General features: G+C 38.5%; 4 protein-coding genes across 4 annotated transcripts; all 4 read right to left on the bottom strand.

Moving 5' to 3' along the window:
• Window positions 1–2,330: 2,330 nt before the first annotated feature.
• On the bottom strand, window positions 2,331–4,841 carry BDF20DRAFT_900488 (pyruvate kinase). The gene is made up of 10 exons (XM_053082739.1): window positions 4,656–4,841; window positions 4,433–4,589; window positions 4,284–4,326; window positions 4,108–4,190; window positions 3,539–4,030; window positions 3,380–3,471; window positions 3,278–3,305; window positions 2,674–3,211; window positions 2,576–2,600; window positions 2,331–2,504 (listed from the first exon to the last, which is right to left on the bottom strand). The coding sequence occupies exons 2-10, from the start codon at window positions 4,499–4,501 to the stop codon at window positions 2,405–2,407; spliced, it is 1,470 nt and encodes a 489-aa protein (XP_052931236.1). The 5' UTR covers window positions 4,502–4,589; window positions 4,656–4,841; the 3' UTR covers window positions 2,331–2,404.
• Window positions 4,842–6,182: 1,341 nt separating this feature from the next.
• BDF20DRAFT_798222 (uncharacterized protein) lies at window positions 6,183–7,535 on the bottom strand (the record flags this gene model as incomplete). The annotated part of the gene is made up of 2 exons (XM_053076313.1): window positions 6,183–7,364; window positions 7,428–7,535. Coding segments are annotated over 2 exons (1,290 nt in total), but the record flags the coding sequence as incomplete, so codon positions are not given.
• A 484-nt stretch (window positions 7,536–8,019) lies between these two features.
• Window positions 8,020–22,912, bottom strand: BDF20DRAFT_982726 (dynein heavy chain; the record flags this gene model as incomplete). The annotated part of the gene is made up of 8 exons (XM_053085143.1): window positions 22,419–22,912; window positions 21,802–22,331; window positions 21,472–21,709; window positions 21,305–21,397; window positions 12,291–21,223; window positions 10,079–12,227; window positions 9,550–10,004; window positions 8,020–9,492 (listed from the first exon to the last, which is right to left on the bottom strand). The coding sequence occupies exons 1-8, from the start codon at window positions 22,693–22,695 to the stop codon at window positions 8,020–8,022; spliced, it is 14,148 nt and encodes a 4,715-aa protein (XP_052931234.1). The 5' UTR covers window positions 22,696–22,912.
• A 407-nt stretch (window positions 22,913–23,319) lies between these two features.
• BDF20DRAFT_928092 (uncharacterized protein) lies at window positions 23,320–23,974 on the bottom strand. The gene has a single exon (XM_053084720.1). The coding sequence runs from the start codon at window positions 23,686–23,688 to the stop codon at window positions 23,422–23,424; it is 267 nt and encodes an 88-aa protein (XP_052931233.1). The 5' UTR covers window positions 23,689–23,974; the 3' UTR covers window positions 23,320–23,421.
• Between the last annotated feature and the right edge of the window lie 1,707 nt (window positions 23,975–25,681).

The following is a 25,681-nucleotide window of genomic DNA, read 5'->3' as shown; positions in this document are numbered from 1 at the left end:
CTGCTTCCGAATTAATAAGTTCGACCCGGAGTAACCCAGCAGTCCGACACAAAATCACGTATACTATTGAAGACAAACATTTAATACGGACTTTAAATGTTACTTACATAACTACATACATCAATATACATATTAATTTTAGTATAAATTCTATTCATAACCTGATATTAGGAAGTCTCTCTTCTTTTGGGCATTCATATTTTACTATAAACATTTTATTTTGATTATTGGAATTTTGTTAATTTCAAGTTTTATTTTATATTTCAGGATTTAGATTTGTTTACTTCGTTTTCATTAGTTTATATTTTTTTTTTTATTTTTATTGATTCTTTAAGTATTGATCTACATTTTTATACGATCAATCATTTATAGCTAGTATATTCATAATATAAGAAGAACAAACCAGTTAAATTTCCTATATTCATTTTTCGATAGAAACATATTTTGTTTACTTGCTCTCAAATTATAATAATTTTGTCGTATTTGAGGGTAGATGATACACAAATATTAAAGATATAATTCAATTTATGAAGGATAAAGATGAATTATATAATATTGCAAACCAGAAATAATTAGAAACTACATAAACTCTACTATATGAGTACCGTGAATTAAGTGTTATGTTTAGTTGACAGCATCATATGAGATGTGGAGAACTCGTATACAAATTATACAAGATCCTCACACCTCATTACTGCTGAAATAATATATAAAGTAGAGTAGGAAACGAATATAGAATAAGTGATGATTCTTATACGAGATTAGCTACCTCGTATAAGGCTGAACAGGTTGTCATTTAGGATATATAGTTTACTTATTTTGCTATAATACGTTACTATATGACATAGGATATATAGTAGAATTAATATATGGACATGCAGGATATATTGATTCAACACCAAGGTATAATAGGTTATAAGTACTATTCTCTGCCTTCGGCATAAAGAATGATTACAAGATAATAGGTTGTGATCATCCTTTACAATAACTGTTCACTCAACTCAAACACCACGCACGAATACCATTTTCCTAATCAATACTATTTTCCTGCAAGCAGTGCTACATAATGGTTAGCACGGGAAAATAGGTTAGTTGCATGATCACTAGATCAAGCCATGGATACGTTTACAAGTCCATCTGCTCCGGGTAGATGCGTAATCTCCTCAAGGGTGATTACGGTTCAGAAGACGTACGTCTTCTTTGAGTAGAATAACTCAGCTGTCAGTTTCTAGGTTCCGCAATATGAAGAAGATATTTAAATTTTTGCAGTAAATATTTTTTCTTCTCTTCGAACTTAACTTGATTCAAAATAAAAACCTACTAGTTTGATCTCGTTAACTTTTTACTGTTTTTAATTAAGTGATGTTTAACTCTACAAGTCGTCAAATACCACACCAGTAACATCCGAAACAAAAAATTGTCTTGGAAAAAGGTTGAAGAATTACTTGAGAACCGATTTGATATTGCTTCAAAGTATAATACTTTTCAACGCAATGCCATGTTGCATAACCTAAAGCAACGGCGCAATCAATCTGTTGCCGAATATTCAGATATATATCAGCATCATGTTATCGCTGCTAAGGTTAAAGTGGAAGATAATATCTTTTCATCTACTCCTTTGCATCATGAGGATTTAAGAATAAAGGTTCAAAATATACTTAAGGACCATTTTAAGCTTACTCTTCTTGCTAGTTCGACCTTTCTAAGCAAGTACGCAGATATTTCTGACGAGAATTACGTCCCTAGCAATTTCAATGAATTGCATAGCATTCTTTATAAGGCTATGTTCTCTTTGGAAAAAAGTCTTGCTGAAATTGTTAGGAAAGTTGGTCGAAAAGACTCATGAAACCAAAAGAAAAGATTGGAGGACAAAAGATCGTTTCGTAAGCCAAATAAGAAACCTTACAACGGCAAAACAGTAACAACAATACCTTTAATCACCAAAAAAATTAAAGGATATCAAAAATAAACCGGTTCTGTGGATAACGACGAAATCAAGTTCCTTAAAGACAATTATTTCTGTACCTTATGTTGTGTATCCAAATTTTTATCGACCTATTCTGACAAAAATAAATTCTTAGATGCCAAGAAGATAAAAATCAACTGTTGCTGCAGTTAAGACTAAATTGATACTGCTGTTAATGATGTTCATTTTCCTGATGCTAAATCTGAAATTTTTTATCATAGTGAATGCGAAAAACAAGATCTTTCTGCAGTAATAATAAAAAGAACATCTATGAATCAGAAGCAATGAAATATACAATTTAAAATGTTATTGTTGTCAATAAGACAATATGGCGCCCCATTTGTATATAAAATGACAATTTTTTTTTTTTTTTTTTTTTTTTTTTTTTTTTTTTTTTAGCGCGGATACATGAAGAGCAGTACCTATCAAACGGAACGCTTATTTCACAGGAGAGTATATAACACGAAGAGTATTAGTGTTTCCTAATCCACCCTTCCAACCTTGAACAGCAACGACTGGTTCGCCATGCTTGAGTAAACTATACACAGTGATATAACATGATTAGTATTTGAATTGGCTTATACCATATAATAGCAAAGGCGTCATTACCCATATTTCATTGCTTGCTCCATGCCTAATCAAAACAGATAAAGTTAGAATCAATTAATAGAAGATTCAACGTTGAAAGTAAAAAGACATGACTATACCCCATTTAATTCTAGAGTCAACATCTTCTTGCCAAGGAGCATTATCTGCAGGGCTCAACTGAGAGTTGGCTGTTGTGGCTGTTGCAGATAAACGAGCAGCAGCCGATGAAGAGGCCTTGGGATAATGGAAAGGGAAGCAGCCCCTGTACAGATGTACCTGACGTGCAGTTTGAGGATTGCGGGTAACAACGATTATGGGAGCACGGGGTCTGTATTTGGAAATGAGGCGAGCAGAGTTACCAGAGGTTGTCAAAACAATAATACAGCCTGCTCTTTGTTCGTGTGCAGCGGCTACGGCAGCACAGGCGACTGTCTCTGTTGTTTCAGTAGGTAGAGCAGTTAAAGAACGAAGCTCGTTGAAGACAGCAGGGTAACAGAGAACAGACTCTGCAAGTTTACAAATGTCATGCATGGTTTTGACGGCCTCTATGGGATAATTGCCTTTGGCTGTTTCACCAGAAAGCATTACACAGTCAGCACCGTCTAATACGGCATTAGCAACATCAGAAACCTCAGCACGAGTTGGTCGAGGGTTGTACTACAATATATACATCAGTTGCTGTTACGATCTGAAGAAACAAACAAATACAAAATAGTAACTTACAGTCATAGACTCCAGCATTTGAGTGGCGCTATATCAAAATAAACGAACTTTGTCAACATGACTGTAAGATTAATTCGTGGTATTGGGAAGGCTGAACTTTACCAGATAACGGGTTTACCAGCAAGATTACATTTGGTGATCATCATTTTTTGTGCGATAAATACACGCTCAAGAGGAATTTCTATACCCATATCCTATGTTTAAACATACAGAAATTTATATCAAGTTGTTGCCGACAAGCTACAGAATAGAGTTTCTTACCCCACGAGCAACCATAACACCGTCAGTCTCTTGAAGGATCTCATCAAAGTTCTCCACACCTTGATGATTTTCGATCTTTGAAATGATCTTGATATGCTTACCCTCTTCGCCTAAAACGTCTCTGATATCTCTGACATCTTGACCGCTTCGGACGAAAGAGGCAAAGATCAGATCAACCTTTTGCTCAACACCAAATCTTAAGTCAACTTTGTCTTTTTCTGAAAGGGCTGGTAAGTCGACATTTGTATTGGGAAGATTGACTCCTTTGTGTGAGCAAAGCTTGCCGTTGTTTCTGGCAATCACCTTGATACCATCCTCCAAAATTTCAGTCACTTCAAAAGATAACACACCATCATCGATGTATACAAATTTGCCGACGGCAATCACCTTAGGTAAGTTTTTATAATCGATATACATAACTTGATCAGTACATTCGTTAGCGTATTTCTCGTCAACACTGAAGATCATTTCATGACCGGCTTGAATAGGCAACTACACAGATAGAGCCATTCTTTCAGTATTAGTCACATGACTATATTACGTAAATATTCCAAATGCCAGCAATTTACCTCAATGTTATCTTTCATGTTTCCTGTACGGATTTCAGGTCCCTTGTTGTCAAGTGCAATAGCGACTGGACGTCCAGGATAGACTATCATTTATACCAGCACAAAAATTGATATCGCAAATCGCATTTTCGCTTCAATTATATGTAAATTGGCGAAGACTAAAACAGTATACTTACGTTGTGCACTTTTACGTGTATTCTCAATAACAGATTGATGATACTGGTAGCACAGAAAAAAATTAACGATATAGTATAAGCAATTTTTTCATCATCAAATCCGTATTTTACCCTAACATATCAAATATGTAATGCAATTCTTAACTTACTTCATGGGTTCCATGAGAAAAATTCATTCTGACTACGTTCAAACCAGCATTTCGAAGTTGAGTGATCATCTCAACACTGTTTGTTTTTGGCCCTGATAGAAATAAATTATAGAATGAACAACAGTTCGACGAATTGAAGCAGCCCAAGTTACTAGTTCTGACACGTAAAAAAATAAATAACGAGGAAATAAGTTACCAATAGTGCCAATAATAGTAGTCTTACGACCGGCAGTAGGTTCAATATCAACGTTCATTTGTGATATCCATTGAACGTTTGAGGTGATTTCGGGGGTAAAGATTGGTGCCATTATTGCTGATCTTTGGGAGCGAAAAGTAAGCGGAAAAAGAAAAGAAAAGAAGCAGTACAAAAAAATAGCCCTTTTTATAGTTTCAAAGTTCTGCACAACTAAGAAGAACTAGAGAATTGATATATAGACTTTAAGGAACTTACTTTTAATCTTACCTTGTTGGTTGGGGCAACCGAGAGCGACAAAGAGGGATAACGACGTAATTCAACCAATCATGGTTTTATCATTTATCGTCTAGAAGCTGTATTAGGTTAAAGTTGAGTTACACATATCCTCCTCTACAAAGCAGCATAATTTACATGACTTGAGCCAAAAAGTGGAGCAAAATGAAGACAAATTTAGCACTGATAAGCCAGAGCAAAAAGAAAAAAACCTTGAGTAGTAGTAGCGAGAGAATTGTTCATTTATCGAAAACGGCTTCTTCGTTTTGCTCAAATGGTACAATAAAGTGTGTTCTTCATGGCACGAGAAAGAATAAAGACGTTCTGTTACTTAACTGTTTCGATATGCTTTAGTAAATGGCATGGCATTACGTGAGTAAAAGGTAGAAATCATAACAATTGGCTTTATTTGCAGCTTCTCCAACACTCTAATTTAACCATGTAATTGATAACAATAACGAGTAAATTGGCGAAACAACCAAGGTATAATACGTATAGATAGCAAAATAACTTTTCAAAGTAACAAAAGAATTTAAAACTATGACTATGTTGTATGTATTAAGTGTGTGTGTGTGTGTGGTATTTACAATAATAATATTTGATTATGTACAACGCAGGCACTACGCGGAGCTCATAGCCGACTTAGCCCTGTTCTTGGCGGATTGACGGCCAGTTGCTTGTTCGTAGAGTATACCCTCCATTATACCCTGATGTTGCTTCATATTCTAAATTTCAAAGACAAAAGGTTTTAGTTTGCATTACTTGCTAAAACGACTATTGACTTACATCGGTTGCTATTAGAGAATTTGCAAGCATAGCATCTCTTTTACTCAGCTGCTTACGAACAAGCTCAAGTTGCTTCTGTAAATCGAAGTATTTCTCTTTGAGATCTTCATACTTCTTCTTTTGTAAATCCAAAATACTATCTTTGTCATGTAACTCTTTGCGTAGTTCAGTGTTAAGCTTCAGCAAAGTTGTATATTTTTCTGATTCATTGTTCAGTGACTTAACAATAAAGTCAATCAATATCAGATAACTCAAATGCAAAGAAACACAGTCATCTTCTTGAGTTACCTCCTTAGTTTTTTTTGGTTTATCCAACATGTCATTGAGAAGAACATTCTTCTGGTTGGCCGCATAGAGCTTTTGCTTTAAGCGGTTATTGTCATCATCTTGCTCATCTATCTTCTTCTTATATCTTGAAAGCTCAGATTCGAGCTTCATCAGTGCTTTTTGCCATTTCGCGCCATTATTATCCATGAGCTGTTTTTCACGATCTGTCAGTTTTACATACATATTTTGCAACTCTTCTTTCAATAATTGCTTCTCCCTTTGCAAGATATCTTGTTTCGCTTCCATGTCATTTTCCAATTCTGCTATGCTGACTTCCTTATCTCTTACAGCTATTATTAATTTGTTGTACTGACTTTCTAGTGCTTCCTCAAATTCTTTTCTTTGATTCTGGATAGTCTGACGAGCTTTCCTTAATTGTATCTCAACTTCTTTACATTGCTGATCTTTCTTTTGCAGTTCAGTCTCTAACACAACCAATTGTTTTTCATAGTCTTCCAACTCCTCATGTTGTGAGTTATTTAATAAATCGAGCCTCTCTTGCAATACTTTGAGTTCCTGTTCCTTTTCCTGTAAAGCATGCGTTGCAGCCATCACTTCAGCACCATCTGTATCTTCTTGGCCATCCTTTACTTTTTCGATATACACGAGTAACTTCTCTATCTCCTTTTCCAAAGCAGCAACTTCCTGTTCTCGTGATGCAAGAGCAGTCGATAGCTCTTGATTTTCTTTCTGTAGTTGTTCTACTTTTTCCAACCCATCAAGTCCTTTAGTGTTTTCCAAGCGTAAGTCTCGTAGTTGCTGCAGATATTCGTCACATTTTTTTGACTTATCAGCGAGTTCATGTTCTGCATCATCCAAATCCTCTTGTAATTTACCAAGCCTATCCTCTAAATTGTTGATCAATTGATTCTTTCTTTTCAACTCCTCCCGTGCGCGATCTCTTGCGGACAGGACTGAGTTTAGGCGAGCATCATCTGTTTCTCTTTTCTCAATACATGAACGCTGGCCATCGATTTGCTGCTTCTGTTGCTGATTTATTCTTTGTAGCTGATCTATCAGTTGTTGCGCGCGTGAAAGCTTCTTTCTACATTCTGTAAGCTCTTCGTTCTTTTCAAATTGAGATGTTGAGCTTCTAGTTGATCTTAAATGCTTGTTATCCTGACGTAGTTGCTCTAACTCATCGCGCAAACGTTCGTTTTCCTTTCTATAATATTCAGCATCTGATTTATACATATCAAATTGTTGCTGTTCGTCTCTAGTCATTCCACGTGACTGATTAGAAACTTTCTCTTGTAAATTTTCCAATGCCTCATCCATGTCAATTATCAGCCCTTTGTATTTTCTGAGTTCATTAGCAAATAACTCGTTTTGTTCACTCAATTTTTTATTCTGTTAGTATGTAATATTCATTAGATCCTTATTCTTCACCAAAATGAAAGACTATTATTATACCTCTTTTGTAAGCTTTTCAAGATTCGTTGGGTCCATTTTACGCAGTTTTTCTTGAAAATAATATATGCTAAGTTTCAAATCGAATATCTTTTTTTCATACGCATCCAAATTCTAATTTATTACATGACGCAAAGCTTGAATACTCAATTACTCAATAAAATAACTTACAACATTAATAAAATTGTAATATAGCTTACTTGCTCCTGCTTTTGCCTTGCCAAAGCTCCAAGGTGAATATAGTCGCTGTCGGTTCGGTGCAGCTCCCTGCCGTGCATTGCAGTCGAAGTCTCTTTTGCGAAATTCTGCGAAACATTTTCGTCGATCCATGAAACGTAGGAGTCCAGGTCATCGGACACTCGCTTGTTCGTCATTCTTCCTGAAATATTATGCGATATTTCAGTACTGATTGCACTGATTTAGACAGATTGACAGGTTGTAGAGTTTGAGTAACCGAATAGTAGAAAACAGTTATGAGAAAAAAGAAAAGGAAATTGCAAACTGAGGTTCAAAAAGGTGCATTGATGACAGATAAATGACCAAATTTTTTGTTTTTTTATTGATATTGCATGTATGATGAATTTTATTGTATTATTTAAAAAGAAACTATGGCTGCAATAGCTCTTTGTGGTATTCTATCCTTTTCTTCAGAGTTAGCAGCTACACTTATTGTGAATAATAAGTCACTCCTATCTGAGTTGAGATAAACGGGCAATTCAACCATATTTTCTTTGTCCGGTCTTTCGTCTTTTCTGATCCATCTAATTATTGATTTTGGTAACTTTGTGCTTGGTTCTGACGTTAGACGTAATTCATTGTTTTCCCAAGAGGCACCTTCCAATTTCATACCACGGATACAATAACCTAAAGTAGATAACTGCTGCTGATCGATAGCGTCGATATCAATATCTAAAACTAGCTCTTCCAGTGACCATTTGTAACGTTGTGCGGTTGCTTGTCGGGTAGCCGTAATGTAAGCTTCAGGTGTAAACAAACTACCAAGAGATATTTCTATTTGGTCAAAAGCAGTTTCATATGCTAACAATTCCACTTGATCCAATCGAGTTTTCAAATCAGCAATCCAAGCATTTAAAGATAAGCTCTTTGGCACCTTATACAATTTCCAATGCTCTGGTATTAAGCCCTTATTCAACCAATTCAGCAGTCGACGAAGATGGTTCGTTTGCTTCAATTCACCGTTGCAAATCTTTTGCAAAGATGTCAAATCCTCACGAATAACTGACAATAATTTGCGTGCATTCAAGTTCTCACGTTCGAAGAAACGGAATAATGGATCCATAATTACAGATCCATCTTTTTGCATAGGTTTAATGTTTGTTGGCAGAAGATTAAGCCAAGTGGTGATAGATGAGCTCAATGCGCGCATCCAGGCTGGTTGAGCTGTCGATTCGACTTGTTTATTGCCAGCATCAGTATCATTTGTTTCGGAGGAGTAGACTAGTTCGTCATCATCGCTCAAACTCTTCATCTTGCGCACCTTGGATAGCATATTATTACCTTTCATTGTAAGTAATACACGTTCAGCATTAGCAGGTAGACCAAGCCAGGTAGGTGGCTCACGATCAGGTAGGTTTTTGACCCATTCCATAAAATGCTCCATTTTTGTGCCATCAGGCACAACAACGCGTTTGCTATCATTTCCACCGCTTCCTTTAACAAGTTCAAAATCGATATCGTAGCATTCAGGTCTGAATAATGTATTCACAAAAGAGTCGAGAAGACGTTGGTCAAATTCGTTATCGATACGGCCACCATAAATTGATTGTTTCAACAGTGAACGAATAGCATCCCAAGGGATCTTTTCCGGAGAAATGTTGGCTCTGCCTCCCGATGCTGCATCGAGCCATTTATCAATTGTATTAAAAGCAGAGTCTTGATCTGAATCATTGAACTCATAAACCTTCGTCCAACCTAATGGCACATAACGTAAACGTTCCTGAACCACAGCATGCAACCATGCCAGCATAAAGTAGAGGCGAGCGCGTTCTGTGGGACCGCGAGATAAACGTGACGGAGGAATGCTACGGAGCGCTTCTTGAAGATTGGCCTTGATACCTGGTGGAGGCTCAAACATAAGAATGCGAGACATCCGTAGCAAATTGACAGGCACCTTAGGATTAGTCTCCATTGTTAAGAAAAGACGGAAGTTCATGTTCGGTTTCATGCTATGTAATTTCTTTTCGAGCTGTCCAAGCCAAGCTGGAGCTAAATGTACGTTCTTTAACATGACCCAATGACCAGTTTTGATAGCGCTGGATATAGCTTGGTCAGCTAATGCAAAACCTTCTGCTGAGCCCATAGCGACAGATGTACAGCGCATATTGGTCTCACTCACTAAATTATCGACACGGTAGCTAGCATCATAACCAGGAACGGAACAGAGTGCTAATGGAGTGCAGCTATTGACCTCTTCCTGTACAATTTTTTGTAAATTGAGTTCACCTGTATTCATAAACTCATTATTGAAGATCTCTGTTGCGAAGATTCCAGTAGCAGGCAAAAGACGATCAGGTCTGAAGCATTTGATTACTAACATCTTACGCAGAGAGTCAAGATCGCCTTCAATACAAAATTATGAGAAAGACAATCAGTAAAAAGGTGCAGACTTCTCGTTAGTAAATCCTTATACTTACGATTCTCATCCGCAGCTTCCCAACAAACAGGTACAGCGGTCTCAGGTTGAGTATGTTCCATGAATGCTCTCCAGTCATTTTCATTCGCGACAATATGATCTGCTAGCTTATTGAAACAGGCGAGTTTTGTGAATTCTTTGATACGCTGAACAACTTCGTCTGAAATGAAGTTGGGTAAATTCACATCTAATGCACGATTATTGTCGCCAACTACAGCGTCACCTCCACTTAACAAGAAATCATATTCTGTCTCATCCATATGTTCTTGTAGACCACGTATACGTATCTGACAGAGCAATAGAGCATACATAGTATGGTCTTCATGAACTAAAGTGCGAGACGCTCGCTTATAGGCGGCAGAGAATAAATCACGAGTCAGAATGGCCAAACGTTCGTTAGGATCCGTAATTCCTTCTAAGTTAGGGTTAGCATGGATGACATATTCAAAAATCTCATAAAAGAAATCGAGAGAGAATTGGTAGAAGTGATTGATCAAATTGAGTTGTTCCATCACAAAGAAAATAGAGCTACAGGCACTAGCCAATGGAGTGTAAATGGCTGTTGTTTGCTCTACTTCTAACATAATAGCATTGGTTTCATCGACCTTGCGGCTGACTTCAGCAGCTTCCTTTTTGAGAGTTTCCAGTGTATCTATAACTTTATCATCATCCAATATATTGCCTTTAGATTCATTCAAAGCTTGAAGAAGCGACTTTTCCAAATGACGCAGTTTGAGTTGGAATTCTCCCTGCAGTTTAATCAAATCAGTTCGTTTTTGATCAACATCAGGCCTTTCCGCTTTTAAAACCTTGTTCAAACATTGACTTTGTAAACTACCACGTGTTACTGTGAAGTTGACGAAAGTTACGCGGGAGCAAATATCAGGAGCAAAATTGACTGAAGGATCGCGAGTAGAAAGGAACAGCGTAAAAGTAGGAGAGAAATCAATGTCTTGATTACCTAGACGGATCAATACACGGCCTCCGGTGCGACGTAATTCCTTGTTAAGAACAGGATTAAGAATGGGATCCAAATGTTCGACATCTTGAATTAGAATAGGGTTACCAAACCGTAAGGCACTCTCGAGATTCTTGATAAATGAATCATCCAAGAAACTCGTAACTGTGATTTTACGATCCTTATATTCGTTAATTAAGAAATTAGTTGCTTGGCCAGAGGGATCAATGATTAGTGGGTATCTGTTAAAGCGCTTGAGCATGATAGCATTCTCTACACAAAGTTGGTCGGCTGGCAAAGAGTTTGCTTGCCATGAAATACGATCATCAGCGCTCGAAAGATACTCTGTCAAAGAAACTTCTTGTTTGTATTGAATATTTGCTGCAGAAAGATGATCCATCCATTTTTGTAGTAAGATTCCACGATACTGCTGGTCAAAATAACCACCATAAGCTAAGAAAGCAGCAGCTAGAAGTACATCACCAACAATGGTACCCATTTGACTTTCAAAAGCTTGACTAGCAGCTTCCCAGCGGGTCTTTTCAGATGACAAGGAGCTAAGGAGTGTAATACTTCGATCGACCTTAGATTTGACACGTTCCATTTCCGCCTTGATCAACTGAGTTTCACCGACCAAAGCAGCATATTCCTCCTTATAGCGTGCGATACTGACCTCAAGTTCAGAAATCATTTGTTCAATCTCGACTACTTGGTTCTTGGTATCTTCTGAACTCTTTTGTAGTTGATTCAATTCCTCACGAAGTGGCCCAACGCGATCGAGGATTTCTGAGAAGTTTACTTGTGCACTCACCCACTTGAACAAAGGACCACAGGCTTTTGAAGCACGATTCACAATTTCGTAATCGAAGTTTGGATTGTTAAGGAAGTTTTGGCGCATATAGTGTCTTAGCTGTTTAGTAATTTGCAATTCTGTGTTATAGTTGACAATGCTTGAAATAAAATCATCACGACGAATAATACTCTGCACAGTCTTCCAACTATCAATCTTGTGACCAAGCATAATACAAACAGATTCCATAGTTAGCTTAACAGCCTCAGGAGGATTGCTCATAGCACGAACTTCAGTAAGATGCTGTCTTTTGATACTCTTAACGCTTTGTTCTGCCTCTTTAACAGCGGGCTCTGCATTTGCCAAATCTGTATCAACAACAGCACGACGAGCTTCAATTTCCTATATAATTTGAAGCCACTTAATTTAGAGATCTCGATAAACTGCACTTATCATAATACCTACTTTGTTTTGTATTTTGAGATTCTCCTTGATTTGAAGGGAGTCAGCTTTCTTCTGCTCAGCAACCTTTTCGTTTGCAATCATTTGACCTATCTTTTCGTTGGCTTGATTTTGCTTCAATTCCAACTGGTTCTTTTTAATTGCAAGACTCTTTCTAAGCTCTTCCACCTTGATTACTGTATCTTTCAATTTTTCAAGACCAACATTAAGATGACGTTGTTGCTCTTCTAAATCTTCACGCTTTTCATTGTACAAGCGAACATAATGTGAAATAAAGTCAAGGAAGTGGCGTGGTGTAGCATAATTATGACGACCTTGGCGCTTACTAAGCTTTGCATTGATTTCATAGAGTGATTGATGAACATACACAAGAGCATTGACAACGGCTTCACGATGACTTGGCTGTAGAGGCAAGTTGCGGTAGACTATCGGGAAGTTGATACCAGGGGCAAAGTTTGGTACATCGAGATCCAGAGTTTTAGTGAATTCAACCCCCACTTGATAGAAGGCTTGATCTGGCCAATCACCGAACCAGTCCAATACACAACGGTTAAACAAGGCTGGAGACGTAGCCGCTCTTGAAGCTAGGCCACCTTCAGGAGGATTCATAGTAAATACTACATGTAGATTCCTTGCAACTTGTTGGTTGAACCATTTATACAGTTCTTCATTTGAGTCAAGCATTAGACCATCACGTTGAGCGCCTTCTTTACAGGCTGTCATCAAGGAGGCGTATTCATCACCTTCAAACAGACCAGGAACTTCAGCATTAGCAAGAAGTGTATTCATGCGTTCTAAGAATCCAGAGTCGAGAACGTTGGATTCGTCCATAATGAAACATATCTTTTCACCTTTACAACCTGCACGACGTAAGACCGTGCGAAGATCATCATCAAAATCAACGCCTGTGTATTTATTATGAACCTTAATCTGGAACACACTAAGGCCATTCATCCAAGCAACAAATCGAGATAAGGTTGTCTTTCCTGAGCCGCTTACACCAATCAAAAGTAAGTGACCTTGTGGTTGTCTAAAAACACGATCAATACGCAATACATGTTCAAGGACATCATTGAAAAGCACAAGAGGCACATCCAGTTCTTCCTCGTAGAAAACTTTGAGACGAGCCTTTGCAAAATCACGTAATTGTTCACGATTGACTGGTACATAATGTTTTGATAACCAATTAGAGAAGAGAATAGGTCTTTCCAAAGCCTCTTCTTGATTTATAGCAGGGAAGTGTTTTAAAGCAATTGAATCAATCATTTCACTTGTCCATTTACGTTCTTCTTCTGCAACAAGCCTATCTTGGAACAAACGTAAGGCCTCATGTGCCCAAATGCGAACAAGTCCCTCTACAGTTAGCGTTTCTAGAGGTTTGATAGCTTCATAAATACCGCGTACCCAACGTGTCAGCTCACGAGGTGAATAGATGTAATGTGCTTGTATATCTGGAGTAAATCTCTTTTGCGACGCCAAGTATAGCTCTACCATGGCTGCTGTCAAAGGTTCAGCATAACCACGAAGATTAGGCACAACTTTCAACATGGCTCGAGTAAAGGTACCATAAATCTGCATAAGGGACAATTGACCAGCATAATCGACCATTACTAACGGTGCATGACGTAAGAAACGGTGGGAAAGAGGAACACGGCCAGGATCAGTAGGAGGATTACAGGCACCAACAAATTGTATGCGCTCTAAAGTGACCCAAGCCTTGTCTGAAGCTCTCCAAAAGCCATTATATTCTACCAATTGCCTCAAGAACGAAATAACGCGTTGTGTGAAGTATTTATCAGTAGCAGGCAAATTGATTTCATCGCAGAAAACAACCAACCAACGCCCAATCATAGTAGGAGACAATATGACACCATTTGGAGTTTTTCTATATTCACAGTGTTGCTCGAATGTTTTAAGGATGAGTTCTGGCGTAGTTGCACTAGAGAAATTGAGGCCAACAACTTCCATATCAGGTAACTTACGCAGAGCACTGAATAATGTCATGGTTTTACCCGAACCAGGTGGACCACAGAGAATTAAGGGCTTGTGTTCAGATAGCCAAGAGTATAGGACTTCTTCATGACGGATGGTATCAACAGTTGGGATAATGATATCTGCTTCAGATACTTTATGAGTCTCGATCTCAATGACTGGCACTTTAGATTCCCATGGTATCCATGCACCAGTATTAACGGCAATATCGTAATCAATAATGCTTGTTCCATTACCAGTAGGCGGCAATTCATAAGTGGTTACGTTACGCACAAAATCAGCCAAAACGGTTCTGAGTTCCAGCTTAGCATCACCAGAGAAACTCCAAATTATAGAATAAATTATACGTTTGGTAATATACCCTTCTAGATGATCACCGGTCATAGGGAAGTCAGGGTGTTGAGAATTGTACTCTAGTACATTACGTACAGTCTTATTGAGAAGAGAGAAGAAAGTAGATAGAACGCGCATACGGGTAAAGTCCATAATATGCTCTAAAGTAGCAGCATAGTCCAAGCACTTTGCTACAAGACAAGTTTCATCTGAGAGATCAACAGCCATAATAGCAGCAATAGCACGCTGAGTAGCAAGGTTTGGTGAAGTAACTGTGCCATCTTCTGCTACTATATTAGTAGCGTCAGCATTATGATGCGGTGATGGACCCTCTTCTTCAATTTCATCCATTGGAACATTACGAAGAGTTTCGAGATAATTACTGAAAATCATTGGTAAAGTAATAACATCTTCGCTAAACCAAACCATACCACAACGAGAAACAGTAGCCAGTGTGGCATATTTAAGTGTTTCAACTTCAAACATAATACGAACATTCGGTGGTAGATTCAATCGCTCACCATTGGGTAGAGTCAACAGCCTATTATCGTCTAATACTGAGTTTAAGTTTTCAACCCATTCAGGATCAACATCACCATCAAAGATGATCCAGTGTCGCTTTTGGCTTTCTCCACGAACGTTGTCAACAATTTTACGAAGAATATGGGTGAAGAGACCATCTGTCCATTCTCGAGTTGTAGAATCCAAAGTACCATAGAGAGCGTCCTTCGGAATAGCTTTGGGATCTATAGTGTAAGCAATTCCTTCGACGCCTTCAACTCGCTCAAGGGCAGTTAAGAGGGTCTTCCAGGCAGAGGATTTTCCAGATCCTGAAGGACCAACCATCATTAAACCGTGATGTATATTTTGAATTTGATACAACTGTATAACCTTTTCCATCCAAGCATCTCCAGCGACAAGTCGTCGCTCCTCACAGACTTCGCGTAATTTATCTTTAAGACGGTCCAAATTGACAGGAGTGTAAAGTACCCCAGGAAAAACATCAGCAAGTAAACTTGTTAACAAAGGTATATCGTCAGCCACCAATTTGGGCTCAACGGTCTCACGAATACTGGAAATTAAGAGCTGTTGCTCAGGTACTGATTCAGATATAGTTGCGTATTCAGTCTTTTCTGCTTCACCGCTTTGAATAGCTTGACGAACTGTAGCTAAACGATCACGTTTTAAATTACCAGCGCTAACTAAAACACTTTTAAGAGCACGCAAACCAAAATCATAGTGGGATTGAGGTGACAATTGCTCTGCACATAGGTTAAATAATGGAACAACCTTAGAAGCCAAAGTTTCAGCAGTACGGAAACCTTGAGAATAAAGCATAACTTGAGCAATCAATTCACGATCTGGTTTAGTCATGGCCATGCTTCTGAATAGCTTTTTCAGATTATCTGGCAAATTGGAGCGACCAGCATAACCAGGGTTCATTGTAATAAAAATGCCGGTATCAGTATTTACTCGAACAGAACGGCCAACTATTTCAATCTCATGGTTAGGATTTTTGGTTGCTTCCTTCAAACCCAACTGAATCGTTTGAACTTGCTGAGAAACAGCTGATAAAATGCGCTCTTCAAGACGATTGAATTCATCAAAACAACCCCAAGCACCAACTTGACAAAGACCAATAAAGATACGACCCATTGCTTGGAAGTCAAATGTCTCATCACAACAAAAGACAAGAACGAAACGGCCCAACTGAACACCGAGTGCTTTAACAGATTCAGTTTTACCAGTACCAGCAGGACCGAAGGGTGAACCACCAAGTCTTTGCTCTAAAGCTTGTGTTAACGTTAAGTAACAACGATCAGTCAAAGGAGTTTGAACAAGTCTATCAACAACACCAAGATATTCGAAACCGTAGAAGAATTGTGCATTGGCCATGTTAATTGTGAGGCGTTGAAGAGGATCTTCAATCGAATGGTTGAAATAGAAACGCATTTGATATAACCAACTGAAATCTTTTGGCGAAGAAATATTATCAGCGACCAGTTGGCGAGTTACATCACGCTGATGAACAAGTTCAGTGACAAGATGTTCACATTTTCTACGTTTGATAACTTGTAGGTCTAGTAAAACAGCGTCCGCTAAAATGTTGAGATTTCTTTCAATGAGCGTTACAGAGCTAGATAGAGGTTCTAAGTCTCCGGAGGCTGATTCACTGATAGTGTTCAGTGCCTTATCCACAGATTGTGTCCAAATGATCTGTGCAGCAAGGACGACTAATTGGGCTGGGTAACGGTCAATCCATTCCATAAACTCGGGAGAGCTCATCTCTTCGGCATTGTATATGATATCCAACTCAGTGACAGCATCCTTCAATAAAAGCGCAAGAGAAACACGCATTTCTTTTTCTAATAACGTCAACCAGTCGTTGATTTTCGGATTATCCTTAATAGAAACTGGGGTTTTAAACATAACTTCTTCACCTTCTTTCGAAGCCATACCAATAATAGATGTGTGCTCTTCATCCAATAAGATTGTTGCTATACCAGCAAACATCTTCTTGAAGTGCTTTTGAATACGTAAGATGTCCTTGCTATTACCAATAATTTCTAACAGATCTTCATCACCAACAAAATAGAAACGAGGGAATGAGGAACGTTCACGTTCAAGGTACTCTCCGAGTGCTTTTTGAATTTTACTAAGTAAATCAGCCAGACGCTCTAAGGATTTTTGAATATTAGGAATGTTGAGAACATCCAATACAAACGGTGACTTATACACTTTCTTCATAACGGTCAGGAATTCAGTGTTGATGCTCTGGAAGCGGGAAGTTTCAACAGGTAATAAGTGCTTGATATCAACACTTCCGCTAAAAATACCTTCTAAGTAAACCCATTGGCGTTGAACATCAATCCAAACATCAAACAAGACATGAATACGATTCAGTTTGTCTTCCCAAGCGGAAGCATCTTCTTCAAATACTTTATAATAAGGCGATAACTTCATGGCTGTTAGCGAGTTAAGGTGTTCGCTGGATTTGTTGAATAAATCATCCCATCCACGAATCAGTCTACAACGATTTTGGTAATTGACCAAATCCAAGACATAACCTGTCCAGGTCTCCTTTATTTGCTTCAAGAATTCTTCAAGTGCCATTTCACCTTGGGCCTGTAAAATAGCATCTTTGATGACAGTTTCGTTACGCTTCAAGTCAAGATCCCATAAGTGCCCTATGGTCATTTCTGACAAGGTAAAGCGACCCTCTACACGCAGTGATTTAAAGATTTGGCGCCAATGGCGTTCACGCAGAGCTTCAGATTTCAAATCAGCTACGAGAGGATTTACTCGCAAAAGTTGACGAAGAGTATCTTGCATGTATTCATAAGCAGCATATTGACGCATGCGGTTTGGCATCTCTTTAGTGGAGTTGACCAGCTCGTCAATATGCTGGCGAACCTTACGAGGAACAACAGATGTCCAAGGTGTATCTCGAATCTCATAAACAGATTGCCAAACACGTGCAAGAGCTGCCCAAACAGATTTTAGATCACGGAGCTCTTCGAGTACAGGGTCCAAACGATCATCAGTAGTTTGCTCCAAGTCCAGGGCCTCCTTAGCGCGGCATACCATATCATATTCCTCTTTAAGACGTGTTACTCTGCCTTCAAAGATTGATAATGTATTAGTAGCTATATCAGGTTTGATGTCTCCTTGAACTGGCTTTGTCCTCTCCCATTCAGCGCAAATATCACGAATTTTTTGCTCAACCACCTTATCCTCTGCTACAATCTTCATCTGCAAGCCAGCAATTTGTTCTTGAATAGCATTATTCTTTCGACTAAGTATTTCATTGAAGGCGATCCATTCACCATCTACTTGATCAACATAAACCCAATCCGAAGGGAATTGGAAGCGTTGCCGCTCTAATGTCTTCTGACCTTGACGGAAAAGCTCAACATCTTGACTCCATTTGGCTACCTTACGCTTCAAGTCCTGAACAAAAGTGATAAATGTAACAGCTTCTCCCGTAGAGTTACTTTCGATGGACTGTTGTTCCAGCTCATAGCGAGCTTTTGAAACAGAAGCATGGAAGTCTTTCATGGAGGTCCCCAAAAGAGTTCCAAATTTGTTAAGTATTTCACGCTGCCATTGATCATATTTTTGATTCACCTTGCTCTGTACTTGTTCATAGTCAACGACGAGCGGACCAAATGACTGCCCAGTCTCAGAATTATCGAAGGTAGAACGTGCTTTTTTAATTTCGAGCAAAATCTGCTGCCACTTGCCAAGATCATCCTCAAGAATAGAGAACACATGACTTGATTCAAGATCCCATAATGATTGATATTGTAGCCATATATTGACATAGTCGGAAACTTGTCGAATTTTATCTTCTATGATTTGATAAGCATTCTCCAAAGAGCCATCACCCATTCGGGTTAACAAGCTAGAATAAGTCTTTTCTACCGTTGGATTATCCTTCACACTTAAACCACCTTCATAGCGTGAGCTTTGAATTCGGGGTAAATGACAAACAACAGCCAACCAATCATGAAGTTGGAACCACCAGCTTGTACGCGCCTGCTCAATAGGAGGATCAAGATACATGACTTGATTTTTGATACGAATTTCATGCACTAGTGTTTGTAGTGCAGGATTTACTTCAACTACAGACTTTTGCTGTTGTGCATTGCTCTTATCTGCAATAACGGCTATGACGCTATCTCGACCAATCTTTCTTTTGTTACGACGGCTCTTTGATGCGCTTGCTTCAGGTACAACGGCATCTTCAGCTGTCATTCCTTGAAAAGTATTTGTCCAGGAACGAATCGCTTGTTGAAGACGCGTAACTAAGACTGCTTCTATACGCTTATCCAGACCAGCAACCCATTGATCCAAATTGGAGTAGCTTTCCAGATTTAGGCGATCAATCAGTTTTTGAATGCGTCCCAAGACCTCTTCAAATCTTTTTGATTGATAAGAACATGTTTTCATTTCATCAATACTCTTACTAATTTCGTCATAATAGCCAATTAAGGCATCAACTTTATCTTGAAATACAGAAACAACATTGGCAAATTCACGAACAAACATGACATGGCGGTTTTCCCGTGTATCTAGCGGGGTGCCTGTCATAAATGAAAGAGGACGGTGATGGGCGTCATAGGTGTTTACAAAATAATCCCAACGTAGATTGATACCCTTACTAATCATAGTATGCACCTCATGACGATATCCGGCAACCAAAGAAGCAATTTCCTGATTACGATTGACCTTGTGCACTGTTTGAGAGAAAGTACGGACTGTTTCCATTAAGCTGACAGCAAAAGGGTATACGCGTTTGGCATCTTTAGCCACGTTCGAAATAGTATGAGGGACTTGGAAATTCAACCATAGCAAATTACGCACCTCTTTGAACAAAGTGATAATTTGCCCATCAAAGTTGACACCCAATTGAAGGGCGTTTTTTTGGACTCTATTTCTCGTAATCTCGAAAATACGCCCTGATACAGATAGATCACGCTTTGTAATCTCCTGTAGCCAATTGTCATAAATAAGACGTGTATCCAGCTTTTTACGGAAGCTACTGCTTTCGAATTGAAGCTTCTGTCCTTCGGCATATAGTTCCCAACCTTTACCAAGAACATCCTCCACGCGTTTCATATAGAGAGACAACTGACGGTCAATTTGACGGGCCCAGATAATAGTACCAGATATAGGTGGCAAATCACGTAGTTGGGCCATATGGTAAGCTTCTGAGTTTCTGTACTGCATCTTAAACTTATCATGAAGCTTGTTGATATCTTCTTTCACACTATCAATCAACTGTGTTTGATATTCTTGAATGGCGCCACGAATCTTAGGTCTGACAAAAAGAGCGTTAAATTTGCTGAAGACACGGAACATTTCATTTGCGCTCTTAGCCGTGCCCAATCGATCTCGCAAACGAGCGATGATTTGATTTTCAACTCTTGATACACGCTCATTGTAAGCTGTCTCTGCTTGTATCCAAATTTCTGTTCCTTCAAGGGAGACATCCAACACATCAATGTTTTTGACACTTTCATAGGCCAATTTGACTTCCTCAACTGCATTAATGTCACTGATGCTCACACTCTCTTCTTCTTCAACAACACTTTTAACTTGTCCATCAACGATCACAGTGGCCTTTTTGGCACGAGGGCTGGTCATAACACGAACAATAGTCTGGTGAAGTTGTTCATGCTGTTTACGAAAAGCACGAACGAAGTTGACACGCTCTTGTAATTTTGCGTGGGCAGGATTGATCTTGATGGGTAAAAACTTTTCAGATCGCTTACGCGTTACATCTCGAGCAACATTGGTAAACTCTTTGATTAGATCGTCCCAGGTGTGGAAAACAGTTTCGGCGCCGGCTGTAGTGCGTTCAAAATCATCGTATTCCATATACATCATACGCCGACTACCGAGGACTTTGAGCAGTTGATCGTTCAAATCTTTGGAAATCGCTTCCACAAGCGGTAACGCACGGCGAATTGGATAGGGTGACAATTTGAGTTTCTTATTCAAATGTCCAAAGATCATATGTAGTGACTCTCTGATTTTGTCCAGATCAGTAGCTGAGAGGAGCTCGTTGAGAGGGAAATCTTTCATTAACTGATTGTATTTGTGAACTATAGCAGAAATGTAATCTCACGTTAGCTTCTTTGTAGTATAATCCAACATGTATGGTTTATGATTTCGCTTTTCATTACCTAGTTCCATTCCTTCCTTTAGGCCTGTATCAGCAATAAAACTGACAGTGGCATGGAAGCGCTTTGCATGTTTCAGAATATCAAGTGTTAAGGCTGTTGTTGGATGAATGAATTAATTGTTAGTTTGGACGAAAGGTGACTACAAGAGAATATTTCAATAAACTCACTAATATGATCGCTCTTCAATTGCTCGTCGATCTTTTCTAAAGCTCTTTCCATGCTCAACCAAAAATTGATTTCTTGAATAGCTGTTCCACTAGCTGGATCACGAGACATTTTCGTTACTTTTTGAATTTCTTTGATCCAACCATTCACATCACTTTGCAATTTGTTAAGAAAAGAGGAGTCAGAGAATAAAGCGGAATCTACTGCCTCAACAGTGACACGCTTATTCTGTTCACGGCACTATTAATAATAATAATAAAAAAAGCTTAGTAAAAAGAGCACAATGCTTACAGTCCACAGCTACAGTAAGACGGCAACTGCAGCGTACTTACTTTATCCACAGCTCTTTGGACAACGGGATGAATATTCAATGATATTTCAGGTATCTCAACATTTTGTTGTAAATGTAATAAACTTAGTTCCAATTCTGCCATCTTCTTTTTAGCCATAGGCACACCCATTTTATTATCGTCATTTTTGTTGATACTGCTCGTGCCTGTAATTCCTGATCCACTGGTTCCACTACTGGCGCTACCTGCGATAATGCTACCACCGCCTGTTGCACCGCCTTTCCCAGCATTGATATCTGATTTCTTATTGTTATTACCATGTCGAGCATTTACATAAGCGTTAAAATAAGGGCTGACAGCTAAATGAATGTAGGAGTGCAAGAATTCATAGGCACTATTAGCTTCACCTGAACTAGGTGCACCGGGTAAATTGAGTAATTGAAGTTGACTTTGAAGCGGTTTAGAAGGGTCTAACGAAGGGACACGTTTGATAATGGCAATGGATCCTACATGAGTAGGCAAATAAGTAATTTCATGGGAGGCAGTATATGAAAAGCTCTGTGTGTCATCATCTGCATGATCGAAGAGATAAGAAGGGAAATGCTTAGCAAGATATATAGTTCAGTAAACGATAAGCAGCATTTACTCTTTTTCTCTACCTTCATATTTGCCGCCTTCTTTTTCTTTCATAATAAAGATGACAGGCGTCTGAGGATCATTGGCAAATCGCTTGAATTTTTCAACGGTATCAGGATATGAGAATAGGGTATTTTCTAAGTCGGCTAATTCAGCACCGAGCACCAAGGGCAATAGTTGCTCGAGGTAATCTTGAACTTTTCGATGATCGAACACCAAAAGAGGTTCTGTTGGAGTGCTGGTCACTGATTGTGCAGACAGCGCTGTTGATGGATTGAAACTTGAATTCTCGTCAAGCATGTTTCCAAGTTGAAAAACAATAAATTAAGTACTTTCTATGTAAGAACAAGTAATATTATGAATTGTGTGGATGGCGTGGTATGAAATGAAAAGAAGATGGTATACTAAAAAATGATAAAATAAAGTAGAAGCCCAAGTGAAAAGGAACTCACTTACGCGCTTCAAAAGATAATGGAGAGCGTGAAGGTAAGGACACTAAAAGGTGAGAAAAGGTAACTGAAAGGTGAAAAAAATGAGGGGGAGCTGCGAAGGAAAAACTACGCTTGCGTGCTATTGGCCTGCTCTATCAGGTTTAATTAATTTGAACAACATGTTTCAAAAGTATTTCAATAAATGATTTGAAACGTTTTGAGAATCGACACAAAAAGGTATGTGCACAGATATTCATTGTTAGAAAATTATCCATATGTTTAGATACTTTAGTACATCAAGAGATATTGTTATATTGAAAGTTGTCGAGCAGGCATAAAAAGCAGGTTTACTGCCAAGCAACCAAATGCAATATGAATTGCGGTTACTCATGCTTCAGACTAAGCGAAACCCTTCTTCAAAGTATCTGTATCGGTTGACACTGAATAATTGAGTCTCGTTATAGCTTAGTTTGGGACATACATTATGCTCATTGTGTTGCTGGTGTTGCCAATCCCAGCGTTGCTCTTTTCGCAAAATTTTGGCGATATGAGCCAATCAGATTTATGTTCCTGAACTATGTCAAATTTAGCAACACTAACGCGCAAGTAAACTGTGTTCTATAACAAAAATTAAAGTAACAAGAGAATAATACATTATGGGTTTGCGCACAAAAGAGATGGATAGCTTACATTCCATTTCTGGGCTAAATGTATCATATTGAGTGGAGGTCGTTCCAAAAACCACACGTAAGCATACTACAAAAACTGGGTTTATGCAAGTGAGGACTGATGTATTGGGAATGAGGGCGAACCGAAAAACTATAAATACTCCACAAAATTTTTGCGCGATTATGAAAATCATTCAATTAAAGTCACTAAATCAATGCTTCTTGTCGTCAATCCAGCAAAGCCTATTGCAATTAAACAAATATCGTGAGCACAGGGATTTATATACTCCCAGATGTCTTGTGTGCTCCCATTAACATTTTCCATGCTTTTCATTACTATGCTATCAGGTTTAAATCACGTCTTGCAAAAGGTGTGGAAGCCCAACTTGAAGTACATACGTATACTCTTGTAGCTAAAGAGCGTCCCTTTAAATTTCTAACCATCGATTGGAACAATCGAGTGTTCTTTTCAATGTTATCCCATTATGCACAAGCGCCTTTAAAGAGTCTTGGTATCTTGATAGGTAGGTGATGATAGAGACCACCCGTTTATCTACAAATAAAAAGGTTAGAAGTTAGTCTCTTTTTTATCTCTCTACAAACTCGCTTTCCCTTTTTTTTTTCTTTGCATTTAAAAATTCTACTTTTTGGCTTCGACACCAAGCAGCAAATCATTGTGCGGTATTCATACCAAAAACCATCGTGTATTGTTTAACAATTTTACACAACATCAGTGGTTGCCAATATTTGTTCAGAGTATAACACGCTATTGTCACGTTTTTTGAGCAAACCACTTCATTTAAAAATTGCTTGACTTGTCTCTTGGTAATTGTGATATTTATGGTTGTTTTATGCTTAATGAACGCAACTGATAATTGATATATAGACTGAAGGTGAGATGGGTCACCTTCAGTCTTTTTATTATATACTAAAAATGCGAGAGTGGAGTGTTCATAGCGAGCTGAATGTTTTGTATTTGACAACAAAAGAAAGAAGGAAAGGAATTAAATACTCGTTCTTGAAATTCTTAATCAGTAAGAATGCAGCATTACGTATGCGCATGTCTTTAGAGTACAAGGTGACGTGTATAGGTGTTATCACGATTTTATGATCATAATAACGTGTCTAGCATTTGAGGGTGCGTCTAATTTGTCTGTATATATTATAGGAGGTATGAAAATACTACAAGTCCTTTTAAAAAGTAGCAGGTCTGAAAAAGAAGATGATGCTTTCTTTGATTTTGAAACTATATATCTTTTTATATTTTTGACAGTGTTTTGGAGTGAATGTGTGTTGACAACCGTTGAGTGTTTGTATGTGAGTGTTATCTCACGATATAAAATTCATCGTTTAATTGTTGAAACATTAAGTGGGATTGGAGGGTCCCAGGTGAATTTATCAGGATCGTGACAACAGTCTTCGTATCTTTCATCCTACCAAAGCTTTCCTCACCAAAATACAGTGAATTAGCTATCAATTTGTATGGCGCAACAAGTTTCCTAAAGTCTCCAATGCTCGCCTGTGCCTTCCACGAAGCACAAATGGCATGCTTTGCTAACTGTTGAAATACAGCCGCAAATGAAATGGTTGACACAGTTGTTCTCACCACCAAGTTCAAGCTTTACACCCAACGTCTAAACGGCTACTTATACCTGTTCTGGTCATTACCTTTGTTCCTTTTCGCGCGAGATCTAGGCTATTGAACCATTTTGCAAAAATTACCGTGCCTATCCGTCTTACAAGCCGCAGGGATATTTCCATCTCACAACCTGCTGACTCTGTAATAATACCCCCGATACCTTTGAACATATCAAAACAGGCTATCCCCTCACTGGCAGATATGGCAAGAAGGCCTAGTCCGTGTATATCCCCTCAATATGCTTTCATCTTTCAACTAATTAAGCTGCTCTGAGACTACACCCTCACCATCACTACCTTCGGATATCTCGATTTTTCACCGTATGCTTCAGTATCCATTGAGCAATATGGACATCATTCTTCTGAATGATATTTCGTGCCATTCCATTTCATCCTCCATTCGTTCTTTGTGAAGCACATAATGTTATTTCCTTGAGCCTATCTTCTTCGCAGCTTTTGCGGGAAGCGGCTGCTTATGAGTAATCTAATAAATGTAGTCTCCTCCCTTTTCATGTCCCACCCCTTTGCAATGTGTGACTAATTATTTTT

The sequence above is a fragment of the Mycotypha africana genome (genome assembly GCF_025528875.1).
Source record: "Mycotypha africana strain NRRL 2978 chromosome Unknown BDF20scaffold_15, whole genome shotgun sequence".
Classification (NCBI taxonomy): domain Eukaryota; kingdom Fungi; phylum Mucoromycota; class Mucoromycetes; order Mucorales; family Mycotyphaceae; genus Mycotypha; species Mycotypha africana.
This window is presented reverse-complemented; position numbering and strand designations above follow the sequence as displayed.

Excerpts from the sequence above, each read along its gene's own strand:
- BDF20DRAFT_900488 (XM_053082739.1), bottom strand. The coding sequence starts at position 4,501 with ATGATCACTCAACTTCGAAATGCTGGTTTGAACGTAGTCAGAATGAAT. Across the intron at positions 3,472-3,538 it reads GTGTTATGGTTGCTCGTGGG|GATATGGGTATAGAAATTCC; the intron begins GTAAGAAACTCT and ends GTTTAAACATAG. Across the intron at positions 3,212-3,277 it reads AAATGCTGGAGTCTATGACT|TACAACCCTCGACCAACTCG; the intron begins GTAAGTTACTAT and ends TATATATTGTAG.
- BDF20DRAFT_928092 (XM_053084720.1), bottom strand. The coding sequence starts at position 23,688 with ATGATTTTCATAATCGCGCAAAAATTTTGTGGAGTATTTATAGTTTTT.